We start from the raw sequence: 20,000 nt of genomic DNA on the forward strand, positions 1-20,000 counted from the left end.
TTTGCACGTGTACGAGCACGAGCGTGCGCACGTGTACGAGCACGAGGCCTACGGCGGTTCTGAGGTCATTTCCTGTGCGCCTGTTGGGACGTAGAAAAAAGAAGGAGGGACCATGCGCGGACATTTCAAACAATGGCGGTGAAAGGTTCACGTTGGTGTGATGCGGAGGTGGAGTGTTTACTGCAGATTTGGTCGATGAAAAGATTCAAAAACAGTCGACAAGACGCACAAAAACTCTGAGGTCTACGGAAAGATCTGGAAACAAAGCCACGCATCGCCATGATGTCATCAATGCGTGTGACGTGTTACGGCGTGATGACGTATAGGCAGCAAGAAGCATTCTCCGAGGCCCAGGTAGTGTGAGTACAAACGGGCCTGGAGGGGGGGACAAGGACCCTAAAGCACGGGGCACGGGACGGAGGCACAGTGGGAGGGCGCCCTAACCTGTGACGCACGCACAGTGGGAGGGCGCTCTAACCTGGGACGGAGGCACAGTGGGAGATGAAAAATTACTAAAAAAAAGGCCGGCACGGTGGTTTGGTGGTTAGCACTGTCACCTCACAGCGAGAGGGTTCCTGGTTTGAATCCCTGCTGGGCCCCTTCTGTGTGGAGTTTGCATGTTGTCCCCGTGTCTGCGTGGGTTTTCTCCGGGTTCTCCGGTTTCCTCCCACAGTCCAAAGACGTGCAGGTGTTGGGTTCATTGATGACTCTAAATCACCCGTAGGTGTGAATGGTTGTCTGTCTCTGTTCGTCTCTATGTGTCCTGTGATAGACTGGCGTCCTGTCCAGGGTGGACCCCGCCTCACGCCCGATGTCAGCTGGGATCGGCTCCAACCCCCCACGACCCCGACAGGGACAAGAGGCTGAAGATGAATGACTAAAAGAAGATGCTAAAGGAGTGAGTATGAAAGGTTTCCTGGTGTCGCTGATTCGACCTCTGACTCTGTTCAGAACCTAAAGAAGCGTCCGACTCGTTTCTGAACGTGTGAAAGTGAATCAAAGTGAGTTCCAGGTTCGATTCCCATGTTTTTACTCAACCAGAGTTTCTGCAACAGCTGTAACGACGCACACACACCACCGGGGGGCAGCAGAGCCTCACACATTCATACACACACAGTAGGACTGTGTGTCCCTGTGTTAGTGTGTGTGAGTGTGTGTGTGTGTGTGTGTGTGTGTGTGTGTGTGTGTGTGTGTGTGTGTGTGTGTGTGTGTGTGTGTGTGTGTGTGTGTGTGTGTGTGCTGGTCACCTTGCGTGCCGACCAGCACCAGCGGCAGCTCGGCGGCGTTCCTGTAGGTGGCGAGGCGGCTGAAGTAGTGATACACGGTCTGGAAGCTGATCTCATCCTCCAGACTGAAGACGAAGATGACGGCGTCGACCCACAACGCAAACTACACACACACACACACACACACACACACACACAGGGACGGACAGACACACACACACACAGGGACACACACACACACAGGGACACACACACACACACACACACACACACACAGGGACACACAGGGACACACACACACACACACACACACACAGGGACACACAGGGACACACACACACACAGGGACACACAGGGACACACACACACACACAGGGACACACAGGGACACACACACACACAGGGACACACAGGGACACACACACACACAGGGACACACAGGGACACACACACACACACACACACACACACACACAGGGACACACACACACACACACACAGGGACACACACACACACACACACACACACACACAGGGACACACACACACACACACACACACACACACACACACACACACATGTGTATTAATTCTTTATTGATCCCGTATGAGTTCAGATGTTGTTCCTGGTGCTCGGTGCAGCTGCAGGTGCAGTTCTCACCTGAGCCTCCGGGGGGCCCCCTTCATCCCTGATGAGCAGCAGGTGGCTCTGCCCGTCCACCACGATCTCCTTCTTGAAGCGTCCGCCTGCAGAGACAACGGCACGCCGTCAGAGAGGCGGCGTGAGGGGAGAGAGGCGGCGGCGGCGTGAGCATCAGAGAGGAGGCGGCGTGAGAGAGGAGGCGTGACAGAGGTGGCGTGAGAGAGGAGGCATGAGCGAGGCGGCGTGAGCGTCACCGAGGAGGTGGCGTGAGAGAGGCGGCGGCGTGAGCATCAGAGAGGAGGTGGCGTGAGAGAGGCGGCGTTAGGGGAGGGTGGCGGCGTGAGAGAGCAAGGGGAACGAACGTGTGACTGTTCTACAGACGATCAATCAGCTGTGATCAGCTGATGATTAACACACACACACACACACACACACACACACACACACACACACACACACACACACACACACACACACACACACCCTCATCACAGTCACATGAGACACAGCTAACGCTACTGAGCTAACGTCTGTTTGTCTGTTTGTTTACATGCACTCAGCTAAAGAAGAGGAGGAAGAGGAGGATGAGGAGGATGAGGAGGAGGATGAAGAGGATGAGGATGAAGAGGATGAAGAGGATGATGAAGAGGATGATGAGGATGAAGAGGATGAGGATGAAGAGGATGAAGAGGATGATGAGGATGAAGAGGATGAGGATGAAGAGGATGAAGAGGATGAAGAGGAGGATGAGGAGGAGGATGAGGAGGATGAAGAGGATGAGGAGGAGTATGAGGATGAAGAGGATGATGAGGATGAGGATGATGAAGAGGATGAAGAGGAGGATGAGGGTCTGGACTAAGGGACAGGAAGCGTGAGCGGATATTTACCTGCGTCCACGTCGGCTACAACAAAGAGCAGCAGCCCCAGAAACACAGGAAGGAAGAAGCAGAGACAGCAGCCACCGTTAATAACATGCAGTCACACCAGGACCAGGACCAGGACCAGGACCAGGACCAGGGCCAGGACCAGGGCCAGGACCAGGACCAGGGCCAGGGCCAGGACCAGGACCAGGACCAGGGCCAGGGCCAGAGTCAGGGCCGGGACCAGGACCAGGACCAGGGCCAGGACCAGGACCGGGGCCAGGACCGGGGCCAGGACCAGGACCAGGACCGGGACCAGGGCCAGGACCAGGACCAGGACCGGGACCAAGGCCAGGACCAGGACCAGGACCAGGACCAGGGCCAGGACCGGGGCCAGGACCAGGACCGGGGCCAGCACCAGGACCAGGACCAGGGCCGGGGCCAGGACCAGGGCCGGGGCCAGGGCCAGGACCAGGGTCAGGACCAGGGCCAAGGCCAGGTCCAGGACCAGGACCAGGGCCAGGGCCAGGTCCAGGGCCAGGGCCAGGACCAGGACCAGGGCCAGGGCCAGGTCCAGGGCCAGGGCCAGGACCAGGACCAGGTCCAGGGCCTGGGCCTGGACCGGGGTCAGGACCAGAGAGAGTTTTATTTCAACAAAAACAAACAAGAAGAAAGAAGAAGAAGAGGAAGAAGAAGAAGAGACAAAAGACACCAGACAGAAGAAAAAACAGCAGCCACCGTTAATAACATGCAGCAAAACCAGGACCAGAACCTGGACCAGGACCAGGGCCAGGGCCAGGGCCAGGGCCAGGACCTGGACCAGGACCAGGACCAGGGAGAGTTTTATTTCAACAAAAACAAATAAGAACGAAGAAGAAGAAGAAGAAGAAGAAGAAGAAGAAGAAGAAGAAGAAGAAGAACATCATGGCTGGATCTGTTTCTCTAATGTCCACTTAAAGCTGTGTTCTCTCTAATGTCCACTTAAAGCTGTGTTCTCTCTAATGTCCACTTAAAGCTGTGTTCTCTCTAATGTCCACTTAAAGCTGTGTTCTCTCTAATGCCCACTTAAAGCTGCGTTCTCTCTAATGTCCACTTAAAGCTGCGTTCTCTCTAATGTCCACTTAAAGCTGTGTTCTCTCTAATGTCCACTTAAAGCTGTGTTCTCTGATTTGTTTAACAGATGAATAATAAAGGTTTTAAGATCTTGAATATCTTTACAAACGTCTTCATTTCTGCATCTTTTTAAAAACTAAATATAAGAACTCAGATGTCCGAGCGTCCCTGAACGCAGCACAAAAGAGACTAAATTAATTTTTTTAACAGATGAACAATAAAGGTTTTAAAGTGCTTAAATATCTTTAAATGTGTTTGTTTAGTTGCAGCCTGACCCTGAAACAAACGTCTTCATTTCTGCATGTTTTTAGCAACAAAATAAGAAAACCCGGACTTCCGAGTGTCCTTGAACGCAGCGTTTTAGCGAGTAAAGGTACAGACGCATGTTTAAAGGAGAGCGATGTGACACCAGCAGCAGCAGCAGCAGCAGCAAAAGCGGCGTTCTGCAGCAGCGGCGTTCTGCAGCAGCGGCGTTCTGCAGCAGCGGCGTTCTGCAGCAGCGGCGTTCTGCAGCAGCGGCGTTCTGCAGCAGCGGCGTTCTGCAGCAGCGGCGTTCTGCAGGAGCGGCGTTCTGCAGGAGCGGCGTTCTGCAGCGGCGGCGGTCGGCCCCCACGGCCCACAGCGAGGCTCCAGTCTGAGCCCAGAATACTTGTGGTGAGCGGCCTCGTGGTCGCGTCCCCAGATCCACCGCCATGGGAAAATCCAGGCCGCCGCTGCCGTGCTTATTTTTAGACCCCAGGAATTTCAAAACAACGCATCAGCTTCTCCTTTTTATTCCTGCAGCGTTTTTCTGCTTTTATTTGGCCGTCGCTTCCTTTGATGCCAAGTGATCACATCAAAGCTGCGGAGGAGGAGGAGGAGGAGGAGGAATGTGGCGGCGCTCCAGCAGCCGCGGCGTGTTGCTGTTGGCAGCGCAGCAGCATCATTAAGGGCGAGCTGGAGAGAGAGTGGCGGGCGCTGAGCGGGCGCAAACGGAGGCCTCAGAGGGTGAAGAAGAGGAGAAACGTCACTGCTGAGGAAGATGTGTGTGTGTGTGTGTGTGTGTGTGTGTGTGTGTGTGTGTGTGCGCGTGTGTGTGTGTGTGGACGCGTCAGGGATTCCCCGTCACCACACGGCGTTTCTACATCGTCATAAATAAACGGCGTGTTCGTTACGGAGCGGGTTCGTTCTGATGTTTCTACGGCTCCTTCAAAATAAAAGCTTTCCTTCCAAAAATTAGGTTTGAGGCTTTTTTTAAGGCTTTAAAACACAAATGTTTAGAAAATAACTAGCAGAGGAGGAGGAGAGGAGGAGGAGGAGAGGAGGAGGAGAGGAGGAGGAGGAGGAGAGGAGGAGGAGCAGAGGAGGAGGAGCAGAGGAGGAGGAGGAGGAGGAGAGGAGGAGGAGCAGAGGAGGAGGAGGAGAGGAGGAGGAGGAGGAGAGGAGGAGGAGGAGGAGAGGAGGAGGAGGAGGTTCAGAGGAGGAGGAGCAGAGGAGGAGGAGGAGAGGAGGAGGAGGAGAGGAGGAGAGGAGGAGGAGCAGAGGAGGAGGAGGAGAGGAGGAGGAGCAGGAGGTTCAGAGGAGGAGGAGCAGAGGAGGAGGAGCAGAGGAGGAGGAGCAGAGGAGGAGGAGGAGGAGCAGAGGAGGAGGAGAGGAGGAGGAGGAGAGGAGGAGGAGGAGAGGAGGAGAGGAGGAGGAGGAGGAGGAGGAGGAGGAGGAGGAGAGGAGGAGGAGGAGGAGGAGAGGAGGAGGAGCAGAGGAGGAGGAGGTTCAGAGGAGGAGGAGCAGAGGAGGAGGAGCAGAGGAGGAGGAGAGGAGGAGAGGAGGAGGAGGAGGAGGAGGAGAGGAGGAGGAGGAGGAGAGGAGGAGAGGAGGAGGAGAGGAGGAGAGGAGGAGAGGAGGAGGAGCAGAGGAGGAGGAGGTGAGGAGGAGGAGGAGGAGGAGAGGAGGAGGAGGAGCAGAGGAGGAGGAGAGGAGGAGGAGGAGAGGAGGAGGAGGTTCAGAGGAGGAGGAGCAGAGGAGGAGGAGCAGAGGAGGAGGAGAGGAGGAGGAGCAGAGGAGGAGGAGGAGCAGAGGAGGAGGAGGAGGAGAGGAGGAGAGGAGGAGGAGCAGAGGAGGAGGAGAGGAGGAGGAGCAGAGGAGGAGGAGAGGAGGAGGAGCAGAGGAGGAGCAGAGGAGGAGGAGGAGCAGAGGAGGAGCAGAGGAGGAGGAGGAGCAGAGGAGGTTCAGAGGAGGAGAGGAGGAGGAGGAGCAGACCCAGCCAGATCTCCTGCAGACTCAGAGCGGAGCAGCGTTTGCTTCCTTACCTTCAGGCGACTCCTCCTGCACGTACGTCCCCGTCAGGTACCGGTGCACCAGAGCAGACTTCCCACTGGCCAGGTTACCCACAATGCCCTGGGGGAGAGGGGGGGGGGGGGGGGTGTAAATATACCTGTATATGTGACATTAATGTGCACAGGTGGACGTGAGCTGATGTTGTGAACTCACCACTTTCAGTTCTGGAACCGTTCGACTGAGCGTCCACTCCTGACTGTTCACGAACGCATCTGCAACACACAACAACACACACACACCTGTCAGTCACAGCGGGACGCCACGTGGTGCGTTCAGGGGCAGCTGCAACACACACACACACACACCTGTCAGTCACAGGGGGACGCCACGTGGTGCGTTCAGGGGCAGCTGCAACACACACACACACACCTGTCAGTCACAGGGGGACGTGGTGCGTTCAGGGGCAGCTGCAACACACAACAACAACACACACACCTGTCAGTCACAGGGGGACGCCACGTGGTGCGTTCAGGGGCAGCTGCAACACACACACACACAAACCTGTCAATCACAGGGGAACGTGGTGCGTTCAAGTGCAGCTGCAACAAACACAAACACACACCCGTCAGTCACAGGGGGGCGCCACGTGGTGCGTTCAGGGGCAGCTGCAACACACACACACACAAACCTGTCAATCACAGGGGGACGTGGTGCGTTCAGGGGCAGCTGCAACACACACACACACAAACCTGTCAATCACAGGGGGACGTGGTGCGTTCAGGTGCAGCTGCAACACACACCTGTCAGTCACAGGGGGACGTGGTGCGTTCAGGTGCAGCTGCAACACACACACACATACCTGTCAATCACAGGGGGACGTGGTGTGTTCAGGTGCATCTGCAACAAACAACGTACACACCTGTCAATCACAGGTGAACGTGGTGCGTTCAGATGCAGCTGAAACACACAAACACACACCTGTCAATCACAGGGGAATGTGGTGCGTTCAGGTTCAGCTGCAACAAACAAACACACCTGTCAATCACAGGGGGACGTGGTGCGTTCAGGTGCAGCTGCAACAAACAAACACACCTGTCAATCACAGGTGAACGCCCACATGGTGCGTTCAAGTGCAGCTGTAACAAACAACCACACACCTGTCAATCACAGGTGAACGCCCGCGTGATGCGTTCAAGTGCATCTGCAACAAACAAACACACCTGTCAATCACAGGGGAACGCCCAGGCGGTGCGTTCAAGTGCAGTCGGGAAAAACAATCCACATAAAGCAGATAAAACCCAGATGTGCTGACAGGAAGTGACCCGACGCTGCCGACGGAAACATGTTGGTGGAGTTTATCAGCGTCCGTGTCCTGAACGACGCCCTGATCTCGTTCTCACACTCGTCCCACAGCGCGTTACTATGGTTACCACGCCTTATTTCCCATGAGCCCTCAGCCCCAGCACACACACATCAGCGCCAACCAACCAGGAAGTGTTCGTTTTATTAATCTGTGTTTTTATGGATTTTAACACTTTGAGGAGACAGAAACGTTCTGCTGCAGAAACAACAACAACAACAACAACAACAACAACAACAACAACAACAACTGCAGAAGATTTAAAGAGTTGGAAAATAAACTTGATGACTTGATCCCAAATTTATGACAAATTAATCACAGATATGAGAAAAGACTCAGAAATTAATGAGGAAAAAATTCTAAATTTTTTAAAATAAATAAAAAAACGTAATAAAAAAATTCCACATATTTAAAACCAAAGAATCGAAGATTAATGAGAAAAAAACAACAATTTTTTTTTAATTACAAATTTGTTTAAAAAAAATCAGAAATTCTCTGAGACCAGAGAATTCAATTCACGAGAAAAATATCATTATAAAAAAATATAAATAATTCTGTAAAACTGTGTTTCCAGAAGCTTTTTAAGAGGTTTTGAAACACGTGACGTCACGATCTTACTTTTAAAACATCCCAAACGCCCCGGGGATGGTCCTGCATTAACCCTGCAGAGCTGCAGGACCGGGCTGCAGGACCGGGCTGCAGGACCGGGCTGCAGGACCGGGCTGCAGGTCTGCAGGACCGGGCTGCAGGTCTGCAGGACCGGGCTGCAGGTCTGGGCTGAAGGACCGGGCTGAAGGACCGGGCTGCAGGACAGGGCTGCAGGACCGGGCTGCAGGACCGGGCTGCAGGTCTGGGCTGCATGTCTGCATGTCTGCAGGACCAGGCTACAGGACCGGGCTGAAGGACCGGGCTGCAGGACCGGGCTGCATGTCTGCATGTCAGCATGTCTGCATGTCTGCATGTCTGCAGGACCGGGCTGCAGGACCGGGCTGCATGTCTGCATGTCAGCATGTCTGCATGTCTGCATGTCTGCATGTCCGCATGTCCGCATGTCCGCATGTCTGCATGTCTGCATGTCCGCATGTCTGGGCTACAGGACCGGGCTGCAGCCTGCAGGTCTGGGCCCCACCTCGGCCTCTGCGGTGAAAGTAGGCCAGTGTGTCAGGTCCACTTAGCGCCTGCAGCCCGTTTATTAATTCATCTGCAGCAATCTGTCGGCCTGCAGCCCCGACACGTCCCTGCAGCGGGGGGCGAGCGCTAAAAGCCTCCAGCGTGAGGAAAAACCAGTGCAAATGATTTTTTAATGCACCTTCAGGACGATAACTGTGCATCTTTAAAGCGTCACGCACGACAGAGGAGAGGTGCATCTTAGAACTGAGGACTTATCCACGACTCACACACGAAAATCCACTTCTCTGTCCGTTGCATTTTTGTTAAATAGAATAAATATTCTTGTTTTTACGCTGTGCTGCAGCTTCTCTTACGCTGCTTCAGCTCCTTGTTATTTCCTGTTTTCTCGGCTCTTTAACGACGGTTTTAAATATATTTCTGCACGTTTTAAAATCACCAAACCTCCAGAAATCATCTGATAAATATCCTGACTCTCACTGTTCCAGATGCAACATCTAAAATCCAATCATCTCCCTGTTTAAATTACATTTTTCTACATGAAAGTGTTTGTTTTCCTCCGTTTTGCAGAGACTTTAAAATGAGACGAGCACGAAACACAAACACAATCTCATTATTTTGTTGTTTTTATGAGTTTTTCTTCATTACTTCTCCCACACGGACGCATTTCTTTGCTTTAACTCAATAAACTTTCCTTCATTTCGTCTTTTTCCTGCAGCAGTAAACAGCTGTTTGTCTCCGGCTGTTGCTAGGATACAGCAGGAACCAGGAAGTAACAGCAATAGTTGGTGTTTAGTGACTTAAAGTCTGTCGGACTATTATTAGTGCTGCTGTGTGTGTGTGTGTGTGTGTGTGTGTGTGTGTGTGTGTGTGTCTGTGTGTGTGTGTGTGTCTGTGTGTGTGTGTGTGTGTATGGAAAGAATCCAGAAAGAAGCGTTCCTATTGGCCGGTGGACACACAGAGACGGACATTGTTGAGGTTTTTTTTTTTTACAAACGGCGCCCTGTGCCGGTGCGACCCCCCCCCCCACCCCCCCTCTCTGCCAGGCAGGATGTTGATCCAGCTGCTTCCTGTTTTCAGGGCGAGGGGGGGGGACACTGGTTCCCAGGACGAGCAACGGGCAGGGGTGGAAACCTGCGTCGCCAGGTGACCGACCATCAGGGGCGACCACCGTGGTTCAACCGTGAACCCAAAGATCCTGGTACCTTTTAACAACACCTACAACCCAAGACTTTCAAAGACCCGAACCAAACCCAGACCTCTGGACCCTGAACCTCAACCACCCAAGAACCAGAAGACCTTTAAACCCAAAAGACCTCAAAGTTTTTAACCAACTGGATCCAAGACGTCAAACCAAGACCTTTAACCCTGAACACCAACAACCCAAGACCAACTACAACTAAAGACCTTTAACCCTGAACACCAACAACCCAAGACCAACTACAACTAAAGACCTTTAACCCTGAACACCAACAACCCAAGACCAACGAGAACCCAAGACCTTTAACCCTGAACACCAACAACCCAAGACCTTTAACCCTGAACACCAACAACCCAAGACCAACGACAACCCAAGACCTCTTAACCCTTAACACCAACAACCCAAGACCTCTTAACCCTTAACACCAACAACCCAAGACCTCTTAACCCTGAACACCAACAACCCAAGACCAACTACAACTAAAGACCTTTAACCACAAAAGACCAACATACTGGGTCCAAGATGTTCAACAAGAACCCAAGACTTTAATCCCAAAAGAATCCAAAACCTGATCCCAGGCTCTGAATCTCTCAGCAAACCAAGACCTCTAAACCGTGATCCTTAACATCCAAAAACCAATTAGATCTAAACATCTTTAACCCTGAACATCACACATTCAAGATCTTTGAAGAAAAACCTGATCCCAGACTTTCAATCTCTCAGCAAACCAAGACCTCTTAACCCTGATCCTTAAGACCCTTAAACCTCTGACCAGAGTGTACAACACCACAAGAACCCAAAACCTTTAAGACAAAAGAATCAAAAGAAGACTTGAAGCCTTTGACCTCCTCGAAACCTTGAAACCTTGAACCTTGACTTGAAGAATCAAAACCCCGTAACTGGAAAATGTAAGAATTGTGTTTAAGGTTTTGTTCAAAGGTCTCAGGATCTCTGGGTTCCACATTTAAAGGTCTTAAACGGTCTAAATGGCCCCGTTGGGATCAGTTTTTAAGAGCCCCTACATCTAAGTCACGCAGGGACCACGGGACAGGAAGTAGATGAAAACAAGGACAGGAGGGAAAACAGACGGAGGTGAAGAGAGCTCTTCCTCTTCGTCATCGCTCAGGGAGGAAAAACTTAGAAATGAGAGCGAGCGTCGGGGGACTGGAGGCACTCCTCCGCCATCCCCCCATCCCTTCACTCCTCCGCCATCCCCCCATCCCTTCACTCCTCCGCCATCCCCCCATCCCTTCACTCCTCCGCCATCCCCCCATCCCTTCACTCCTCCGAGCCGCAGAGACGAGGAAGAAGAAGAGAAAAGACTCCAAAGAGAAGCGCTTGCTCTCCTGAATAACTTCCATCATTAATTCTCTTTCATTTCTCTGCGTTGTTCCTATTTTTGCGCCTCGGCTCCGTCTTCAGAGACTGACGCGGAGCGCGCACGAGCAGGAACACCGAGAACTGAGCCACCGAGGCACTTTAGAGAAGGTTCCTCTGAGATATCAAAGAAAGAGAAGCTGTTCAACAAAGACACAAAGAGAGAAAGAGATCTTTAACTCCAAACAAAGATTTCAGCACTAGACCTGTTCGAACTATAAAACAAATAATCCCCGTCTCGAGAACCGTCGTAGGACTTGGAGGGGGTTTTCAGGGGACCCACAGTCGTGCTTCGTGGTTCTGATGCAGTTCTAACTTGTACCTTTTAAACCCTAAGTCTCAGAAACAGTCAAAAGTCTTCTTTCCGTTATTTGCCGCCATTTTGAATTGTGTTCGAATCACTTTTGTCGTTACTCTACAAATTTGGTGCAGAAGTCGTGAAAAATATCAAAATGGTAAAGTCCTGAAACCTTAAACCATCTGGATCCAAGTCCTGACACCTTAAACCATCTGGGTCCAAGTCCTGAAACCTTAAACCATCTGGATCCAAGTCCTTCAATCTCACAGCAAACCAAGACCTTTTTATCCTGAACCTCAACTTCCCAAGACCTTAGAAAAAAAACTAAAGAACCCCAAACTCCAAGACCTTAAACCATCTGGATCCAAGACCTGAAACCTTAAACCATCTGGGTCCAAGTCCTGAAACCTTAAACCATCTGGGTCCAAGCCCTGACACCTTAAACCATCTGGATCCAAGTCCTGACACCTTAAACCATCTGGGTCCAAGTCCTGACACCTTAAACCATCTGGATCCAAGTCCTGACACCTTAAACCATCTGGGTCCAAGTCCTGACACCTTAAACCATCTGGGTCCAAGTCCTGAAACCTTAAACCATCTGGGTCCAAGTCCTGACACCTTAAAACATCTGGATCCAAGTCCTGAAACCTTTAACCATCTGGGTCCAAGTCCTGACACCTTAAACCATCTGGGTCCAAGCCCTGACACCTTAAACCATCTGGATCCAAGTCCTGACACCTTAAACCATCTGGGTCCAAGTCCTGACACCTTAAACCATCTGGATCCAAGTCCTGACACCTTAAACCATCTGGGTCCAAGTCCTGAAACCTTAAACCATCTGGATCCAGGTCCTGAAACCTTAAACCATCTGGATCCAAGTCCTGACACCTTAAACCATCTGGGTCAAAGTCCTGACACCTTAAACCATCTGGGTCCAAGTCCTGAAACCTTTAACCATCTGGGTCAAAGTCCTGACACCTTAAACCATCTGGATCCAAGTCCTGAAACCTTAAACCATCTGGGTCCAAGTCCTGAAACCTTAAACCATCTGGATCCAAGTCCTGAAACCTTAAACCATCTGGATCCAAGTCCTGAAACCTTAAACCATCTGGATCCAAGTCCTGAAACCTTAAACCATCTGGATCCAGGTCCTGACACCTTAAACCATCTGGATCCAAGTCCTGAAACCTTAAACCATCTGGATCCAAGTCCTGAAACCTTAAACCATCTGGATCAGAGTCCTGACACCTTAAACCATCTGGATCCAAGTCCTGAAACCTTTAACCATCTGGATCCAAGTCCTGAAACCTTTAACCATCTGGATCCAGGTCCTGACACCTTAAACCATCTGGGTCCAAGTCCTGAAACCTTAAACCATCTGGATCCAAGTCCTGAAACCTTAAACCATCTGGATCCAAGTCCTGAAACCTTTAACCATCTGGGTCCAAGTCCTGAAACCTTAAACCATCTGGGTCCAAGTCCTGAAACCTTAAACCATCTGGGTCCAGGTCCTGAAACCTTAAACCATCTGGGTCCAAGTCCTGAAACCTTAAACCATCTGGATCCAAGTCCTGAAACCTTAAACCATCTGGGTCCAAGTCCTGACACCTTAAACCATCTGGATCCAAGTCCTGAAACCTTAAACCATCTGGATCCAAGTCCTGAAACCTTAAACCATCTGGGTCCAAGTCCTGAAACCTTAAACCATCTGGATCAGAGTCCTGAAACCTTGAACCCCAAAGAATCCAGGACCTTTACGCGTTGAACCCAACATTTCTTACCCCAAAACCTGGACCACCTGTGATCCCGATCCCTGAATGTGACGACTCGCAGTCCTCCAACACGCCGACCCACAAAAACACGACTTAACTGGGACTTCTGAAGACCCCCTTCCTCCGGTTTACACACCGGACAACCAGAGACCCCAACCTTTCCCAACTCAGCTGCTGTTTCTAAACACTGAGCGCTCAGAGCGACATGTTTACGTCGTTGTGAGCGCGTGTTTACGCCTTTGTGAGCGCGTGTTTACGGCGTTGTGAGCGCGTGTTTACGCCGTTATGAGCGCGTGTTTACGGCGTTCAGAGCGCGTGTTTACGGCGTTCAGAGTGCGTGTTTACGCCTTTGTGAGCGCGTGTTTACGGCGTTGTGAGCGCGTGTTTACGCCGTTATGAGCGCGTGTTTACGGCGTTCAGAGCGCGTGTTTACGGCGTTCAGAGCGCGTGTTTACAGCGTTCAGAGCGCGTGTTTATGTCGTCGTGAGCGCGTGTTTACGGCGTCCAGAGCGACATGTTTACGGCGTTCAGAGCGCGTGTTTACGTCGTTGTGAGCGCGTGTTTACGGCGTTCAGAGCGCGTGTTTACGGCGTTCAGAGCGCGTGTTTACGCCGTTCAGAGCGCGTGTTTACGTCGTTGTCAGCTCGTGTTTACGCCGTTGTCAGCGCGTGTTTACGCCATTCAGAGCGCGTGTTTACGCGGCAGCAGCTGGAGGAGAGAAACAAAACAACAGGACGCTAAAAACAGCTTCAAACGCACGTTCATGTGTTTAGCAGACGCCAAACAGCGACTCAGAGGATCGGACGTGACGGAGCGAGAGAAGAAGGGATGAAGAACTAAAGGAGGGACAGGAAGTGAGGGATAAAAATAGGATCAGAAGACGCAAATCAAAGACAGACGCTGCCACGCTGCGGACTTTCATTTCCTCCGGAGGCAAAAACGGGCTGGACTTTAACTAACTACTGAAACTTAACCATAAGAACTTACATAAAACTAAGACATGATTAAAAACTATTTAAAAATAAATACATTAATTAATATTAATCATATTAATTAGAATTATGTGACATCACAGTGACATCACAGTGACATCACACTCCTGAAGCATGCTGGGAATTCAACACACAAACACGCCAGGCGACGAGAGGAATCCAATAAACTGGTTCTGACTGCAGGTAAACACACACACACACACACACACACAGACAGACAGGGACAGACACACACACACACACACACACACAGACAGACAGGGACACACACACACACACACACACACACACACACACACACACCCTGCCCTGAGGGAACAACAGCCATGCTCCGCCCGTCTGTGTGTGTGTGTGTGTGTGTGTGTGTGTGTGTGTGTGTGTGTGTGTGTGTGTGTCTCCCACGTGTCATCAAATTCTCGGAGCCTTCGACCTTCACGTCGTTTCTCTGCGTCAGCACAAACACGTCTCTTTACGTTTATTTATTATTATTAATATTATAGTAAACATTTCACTGTTATTCTATTGTTATTTCATTTGCTCTTATTTTACAATTATTATTATTTTATCATGATTATTTTTCTATTAATTTTCTGATTTTAGTTTATTTTATTCTGAATATTTTTATAGTATTTTGTTCTCATTAATGAACAATTCTATTATTATTTTATCCATTTTTTACTATTATTCTCTTATTATTTGTATCATGATTTTAGTGGTATTTCATTTTTATGTTTTGTTTGTTTATGTTTTCTGGGCGTCTTTTACTTTCATTATTATTATATTATTGTTATTTTTGTATTATTTTATTTGTATTATTTTAACGTGATTTTATTATCATTTTAGAATTATGTGAGTATTATTTAAGTCCTATTATTATTATTATTATTTTAGTCTTATTTTATTGGTATGTTTTTATTATTATCATTGAACTATTAATCTGTTATGATTTTATTATTATTTAATTATTACATTAGTATTATTTCGTCCCTTTTTAAACATCATATAAACTTATTTTAACGTGTTAAATTTAGAAATATTGACAGATTTTTAGAGTCGTCGTCTCTTTTAAGTTTTATTTTGTTTAAATTAAAACAACTTTGAGAAACTTTTTTATTAATTATGTGGTTTTAAAATTAATAAATAAAAACATCATATTATCAAAGCCAGTCGTGGCAAAAAATGTACAAAAATAAAATTTAAAACTTAATAATTTAGATGAATTAAACGTGTTTATGTGATGAAGTGAAGTAAGCGTGTGTGTGTGTGTGTGTGTGTGTGTGTGTGTGTGTGTGTGTGTGTGTGTGTGTGTAGGGAAGTCATGCGTGTCATTTGCATGTGTCTTACTCAAACCTGTCTGACAGCTAACGACACACACACACACACACACACACACACACACACACAAACACACACACAGTTATCTAACACCTGCTCTGTTAAACACACACACACACACACACACACACACACACACACGCCTTGTTTCTGCCTGTGTGTTATAATGTGTATGCTTTGTTTTGTTATTATTAATTATCATTATAATGTAATCCTAATGAGGTTTAATAACTATGAAAATATTGATGATATTAATAAAATAAACTTAATATTAAATAAAAACTGCGTATTTTCGTATTAAAGTGAAGATATTTGACCATTTAAAGACTTTGGACTCGGTTTGAACTCTTTAACGACATTTATTAACGATAAACTGATAAGAAACGTGTAAAAAAGGTGATTAATGCGTCTCGTTTGCACGCCGTACGGCCTCACGGACCACAGCGAGCCGTGTGCGACGGACAGGAAGACGGAGAACGTGGCGCCGACGTGAGGAGGTCGTGAACACGCTGTGGAGGCTTCATGTGAACTACAACTCCCAGGATGCATTTCACAGATTTCACTTTTGCAGGTGGAAAATAGAAATGCAGCCAACACCAGAGGATCATGGGTAATGTAGTCTTTACAGCTTTAGGTTTCTCTGAATCAAAGTCAGTTGAGTGAGTGTGTGTGTGTGTGTGTGTGTATGTGTGTGTGTGTGTGTGTGTGTGTGTGTGTGTGTGTGTGTGTGTGTGTGTGTTTTCTCTGTACATCCCATAATAATCAACGTTGCCGTGCCGTAGCGTCCCAGCGTCGCTTAAAGCTCTTACGTAAGACTCAAATCCATCACACACACACACACACACACACACACACACACACACACACACACACACACACACACACACACACACACACACACACACACACACACACACACAGACACACACACACACACACACACACACACACACACACACACACACACACACACACACACACAGACCAGAAACACGCCTGAAACAGGCCTGAAACTGACCTGAAACAGGCCTGAAACAGACCTGAAACACGCCTGAAACACACCTGAAACACGCCTGAAACAGACCTGAAACACACCTGAAACACGCCAGAAACACGCCTGAAACACACCTGAAACAGACCAGAAACACGCCAGAAACAGACCTGAAACAGACCAGAAACACGCCTGAAACAGACCAGAAACACGCCTGAAACACGCCTGAAACAGACCAGAAACAGACCTGAAACACGCCTGAAACACGCCTGAAACACACCTGAAACACACCTGAAACACGCCTGAAACACACCTGAAACAGACCAGAAACAGACCTGAAACAGACCTGAAACAGACCTGAAACACACCTGAAACAGACCAGAAACAGACCTGAAACACGCCTGAAACACGCCTGAAACACGCCTGAAACACACCTGAAACAGACCTGAAACACGCCTGAAACACACCTGAAACACGCCTGAAACAGACCTGAAACACGCCTGAAACACGCCTGAAACTGACCTGAAACAGACCTGAAACACGCCTGAAACAGACCTGAAACAGACCTGAAACACGCCTGAAACAGACCTGAAACACGCCTGAAACACGCCTGAAACACGCCTGAAACAGACCTGAAACACGCCTGAAACAGACCTGAAACACGCCTGAAACACGCCTGAAACAGACCTGAAACAGACCTGAAACACGCCTGAAACACGCCTGAAACAGACCTGAAACACGCCTGAAACAGACCTGAAACACGCCTGAAACACACCTGAAACACACCTGAAACACGCCTGAAACACGCCTGAAAAAGACCTGAAACACGCCTGAAACAGACCTGAAACACGCCTGAAACACGCCTGAAACACGCCTGAAACAGACCTGAAACACGCCTGAAACACGCCTGAAACACGCCTGAAACACGCCTGAAACACGCCTGAAACAGACCTGAAACACGCCTGAAACACACCTGAAACACGCCTGAAACAGACGTGAAACACGCCTGAAACACGCCTGAAACAGACCTGAAACACGCCTGAAACACGCCTGAAACACGCCTGAAACAGACCTGAAACACGCCTGAAACACACCTGAAACACGCTTGAAACACACCTGAAACACGCCTGAAACACACCTGAAACACGCCTGAAACACACCTGAAACACGCCTGAAACACACCTGAAACACGCCTGAAACACGCCTGAAACACGCCTGAAACACGCCTGAAACACGCCTGAAACACACCTGAAACACACCTGAAACACGCCTGAAACAGACATGAAACACGCCTGAAACACGCCTGAAACAGACCTGAAACACGCCTGAAACAGACCAGAAACACGCCTGAAACAGACCTGAAACACGCCTGAAACACACCTGAAACACGCCTGAAACAGACCTGAAACACGCCTGAAACACGCCTGAAACAGACCTGAAACACGCCTGAAACAGACCAGAAACACGCCTGAAACACACCTGAAACACGCCTGAAACAGACATGAAACACGCCTGAAACAGACCTGAAACACGCCTGAAACAGACCAGAAACACGCCTGAAACAGACCTGAAACACGCCTGAAACAGACCTGAAACACGCCTGAAACAGACCAGAAACACGCCTGAAACACGCCTGAAACACGCCTGAAACAGACATGAAACACGCCTGAAACACGCCTGAAACAGACCTGAAACACGCCTGAAACAGACCAGAAACACGCCTGAAACAGACCTGAAACACGCCTGAAACAGACCTGAAACACGCCTGAAACACGCCTGAAACACGCCTGAAACAGACCAGAAACACGCCTGAAACACGCCTGAAACAGACCTGAAACACGCCTGAAACACCCCTGAAACAGACCAGAAACACACCTGAAACACGCCAGAAACACACCTGAAACACGCCAGAAACAGACCTGAAACACGCCTGAAACACGCCTGAAACAGACCTGAAACAGACCTGAAACACGCCTGAAACAGACCTGAAACACGCCAGAAACACGCCTGAAACAGACCTGAAACACGCCTGAAACACGCCTGAAACAGACCAGAAACACGCCTGAAACAGACCTGAAACACACCTGAAACACGCCTGAAACAGACCAGAAACACGCCTGAAACACGCCTGAAACAGACCTGAAACAGGCCTGAAACAGACCTGAAACACGCCTGAAACACACCTGAAACACGCCTGAAACAGACCTGAAACACACCTGAAACACGCCAGAAACACGCCTGAAACACACCTGAAACAGACCAGAAACACGCCAGAAACAGACCTGAAACAGACCAGAAACACGCCTGAAACAGACCAGAAACACGCCTGAAACACGCCTGAAACAGACCAGAAACAGACCTGAAACACGCCTGAAACACGCCTGAAACACACCTGAAACACACCTGAAACACGCCTGAAACACACCTGAAACAGACCAGAAACAGACCTGAAACAGACCTGAAACAGACCTGAAACACACCTGAAACAGACCAGAAACAGACCTGAAACACGCCTGAAACACGCCTGAAACACGCCTGAAACACACCTGAAACAGACCTGAAACACGCCTGAAACACACCTGAAACACGCCTGAAACAGACCTGAAACACGCCTGAAACACGCCTGAAACTGACCTGAAACAGACCTGAAACACGCCTGAAACAGACCTGAAACAGACCTGAAACACGCCTGAAACAGACCTGAAACACGCCTGAAACACGCCTGAAACACGCCTGAAACAGACCTGAAACACGCCTGAAACAGACCTGAAACACGCCTGAAACACGCCTGAAACAGACCTGAAACAGACCTGAAACACGCCTGAAACACGCCTGAAACAGACCTGAAACACGCCTGAAACAGACCTGAAACACGCCTGAAACACACCTGAAACACACCTGAAACACGCCTGAAACACGCCTGAAAAAGACCTGAAACACGCCTGAAACAGACCTGAAACACGCCTGAAACACGCCTGAAACACGCCTGAAACAGACCTGAAACACGCCTGAAACACGCCTGAAACACGCCTGAAACACGCCTGAAACACGCCTGAAACAGACCTGAAACACGCCTGAAACACACCTGAAACACGCCTGAAACAGACGTGAAACACGCCTGAAACACGCCTGAAACAGACCTGAAACACGCCTGAAACACGCCTGAAACACGCCTGAAACAGACCTGAAACACGCCTGAAACACACCTGAAACACGCCTGAAACACACCTGAAACACGCCTGAAACACACCTGAAACACGCCTGAAACACACCTGAAACACGCCTGAAACACACCTGAAACACGCCTGAAACACGCCTGAAACACGCCTGAAACACGCCTGAAACACGCCTGAAACACACCTGAAACACACCTGAAACACGCCTGAAACAGACATGAAACACGCCTGAAACACGCCTGAAACAGACCTGAAACACGCCTGAAACAGACCAG

General features: G+C 49.6%; 1 protein-coding gene across 3 annotated transcripts in view; it reads right to left on the bottom strand.

Moving 5' to 3' along the window:
* agap1 (ArfGAP with GTPase domain, ankyrin repeat and PH domain 1) overlaps positions 1-20,000 on the bottom strand; it is a gene marked incomplete at its 5' end in the record, with an annotated part of 124,760 nt that overhangs the window by 60,785 nt on the left and 43,975 nt on the right. For all 3 annotated transcript variants that reach the window (XM_083937765.1, XM_083937764.1, XM_083937763.1), the window contains 4 exons: positions 1,248-1,389; positions 1,888-1,973; positions 6,128-6,215; positions 6,309-6,367. In XM_083937765.1, the coding sequence (XP_083793891.1) occupies positions 1,248-1,389; positions 1,888-1,973; positions 6,128-6,215; positions 6,309-6,367 (375 nt within the window). The remainder of the gene's footprint in view (positions 1-1,247; positions 1,390-1,887; positions 1,974-6,127; positions 6,216-6,308; positions 6,368-20,000) is intronic.

This window comes from Echiichthys vipera, assembly GCF_963691815.1.
Source record: "Echiichthys vipera genome assembly, chromosome: 23".
Taxonomy (NCBI): Eukaryota; Metazoa; Chordata; class Actinopteri; order Perciformes; family Trachinidae; genus Echiichthys; species Echiichthys vipera.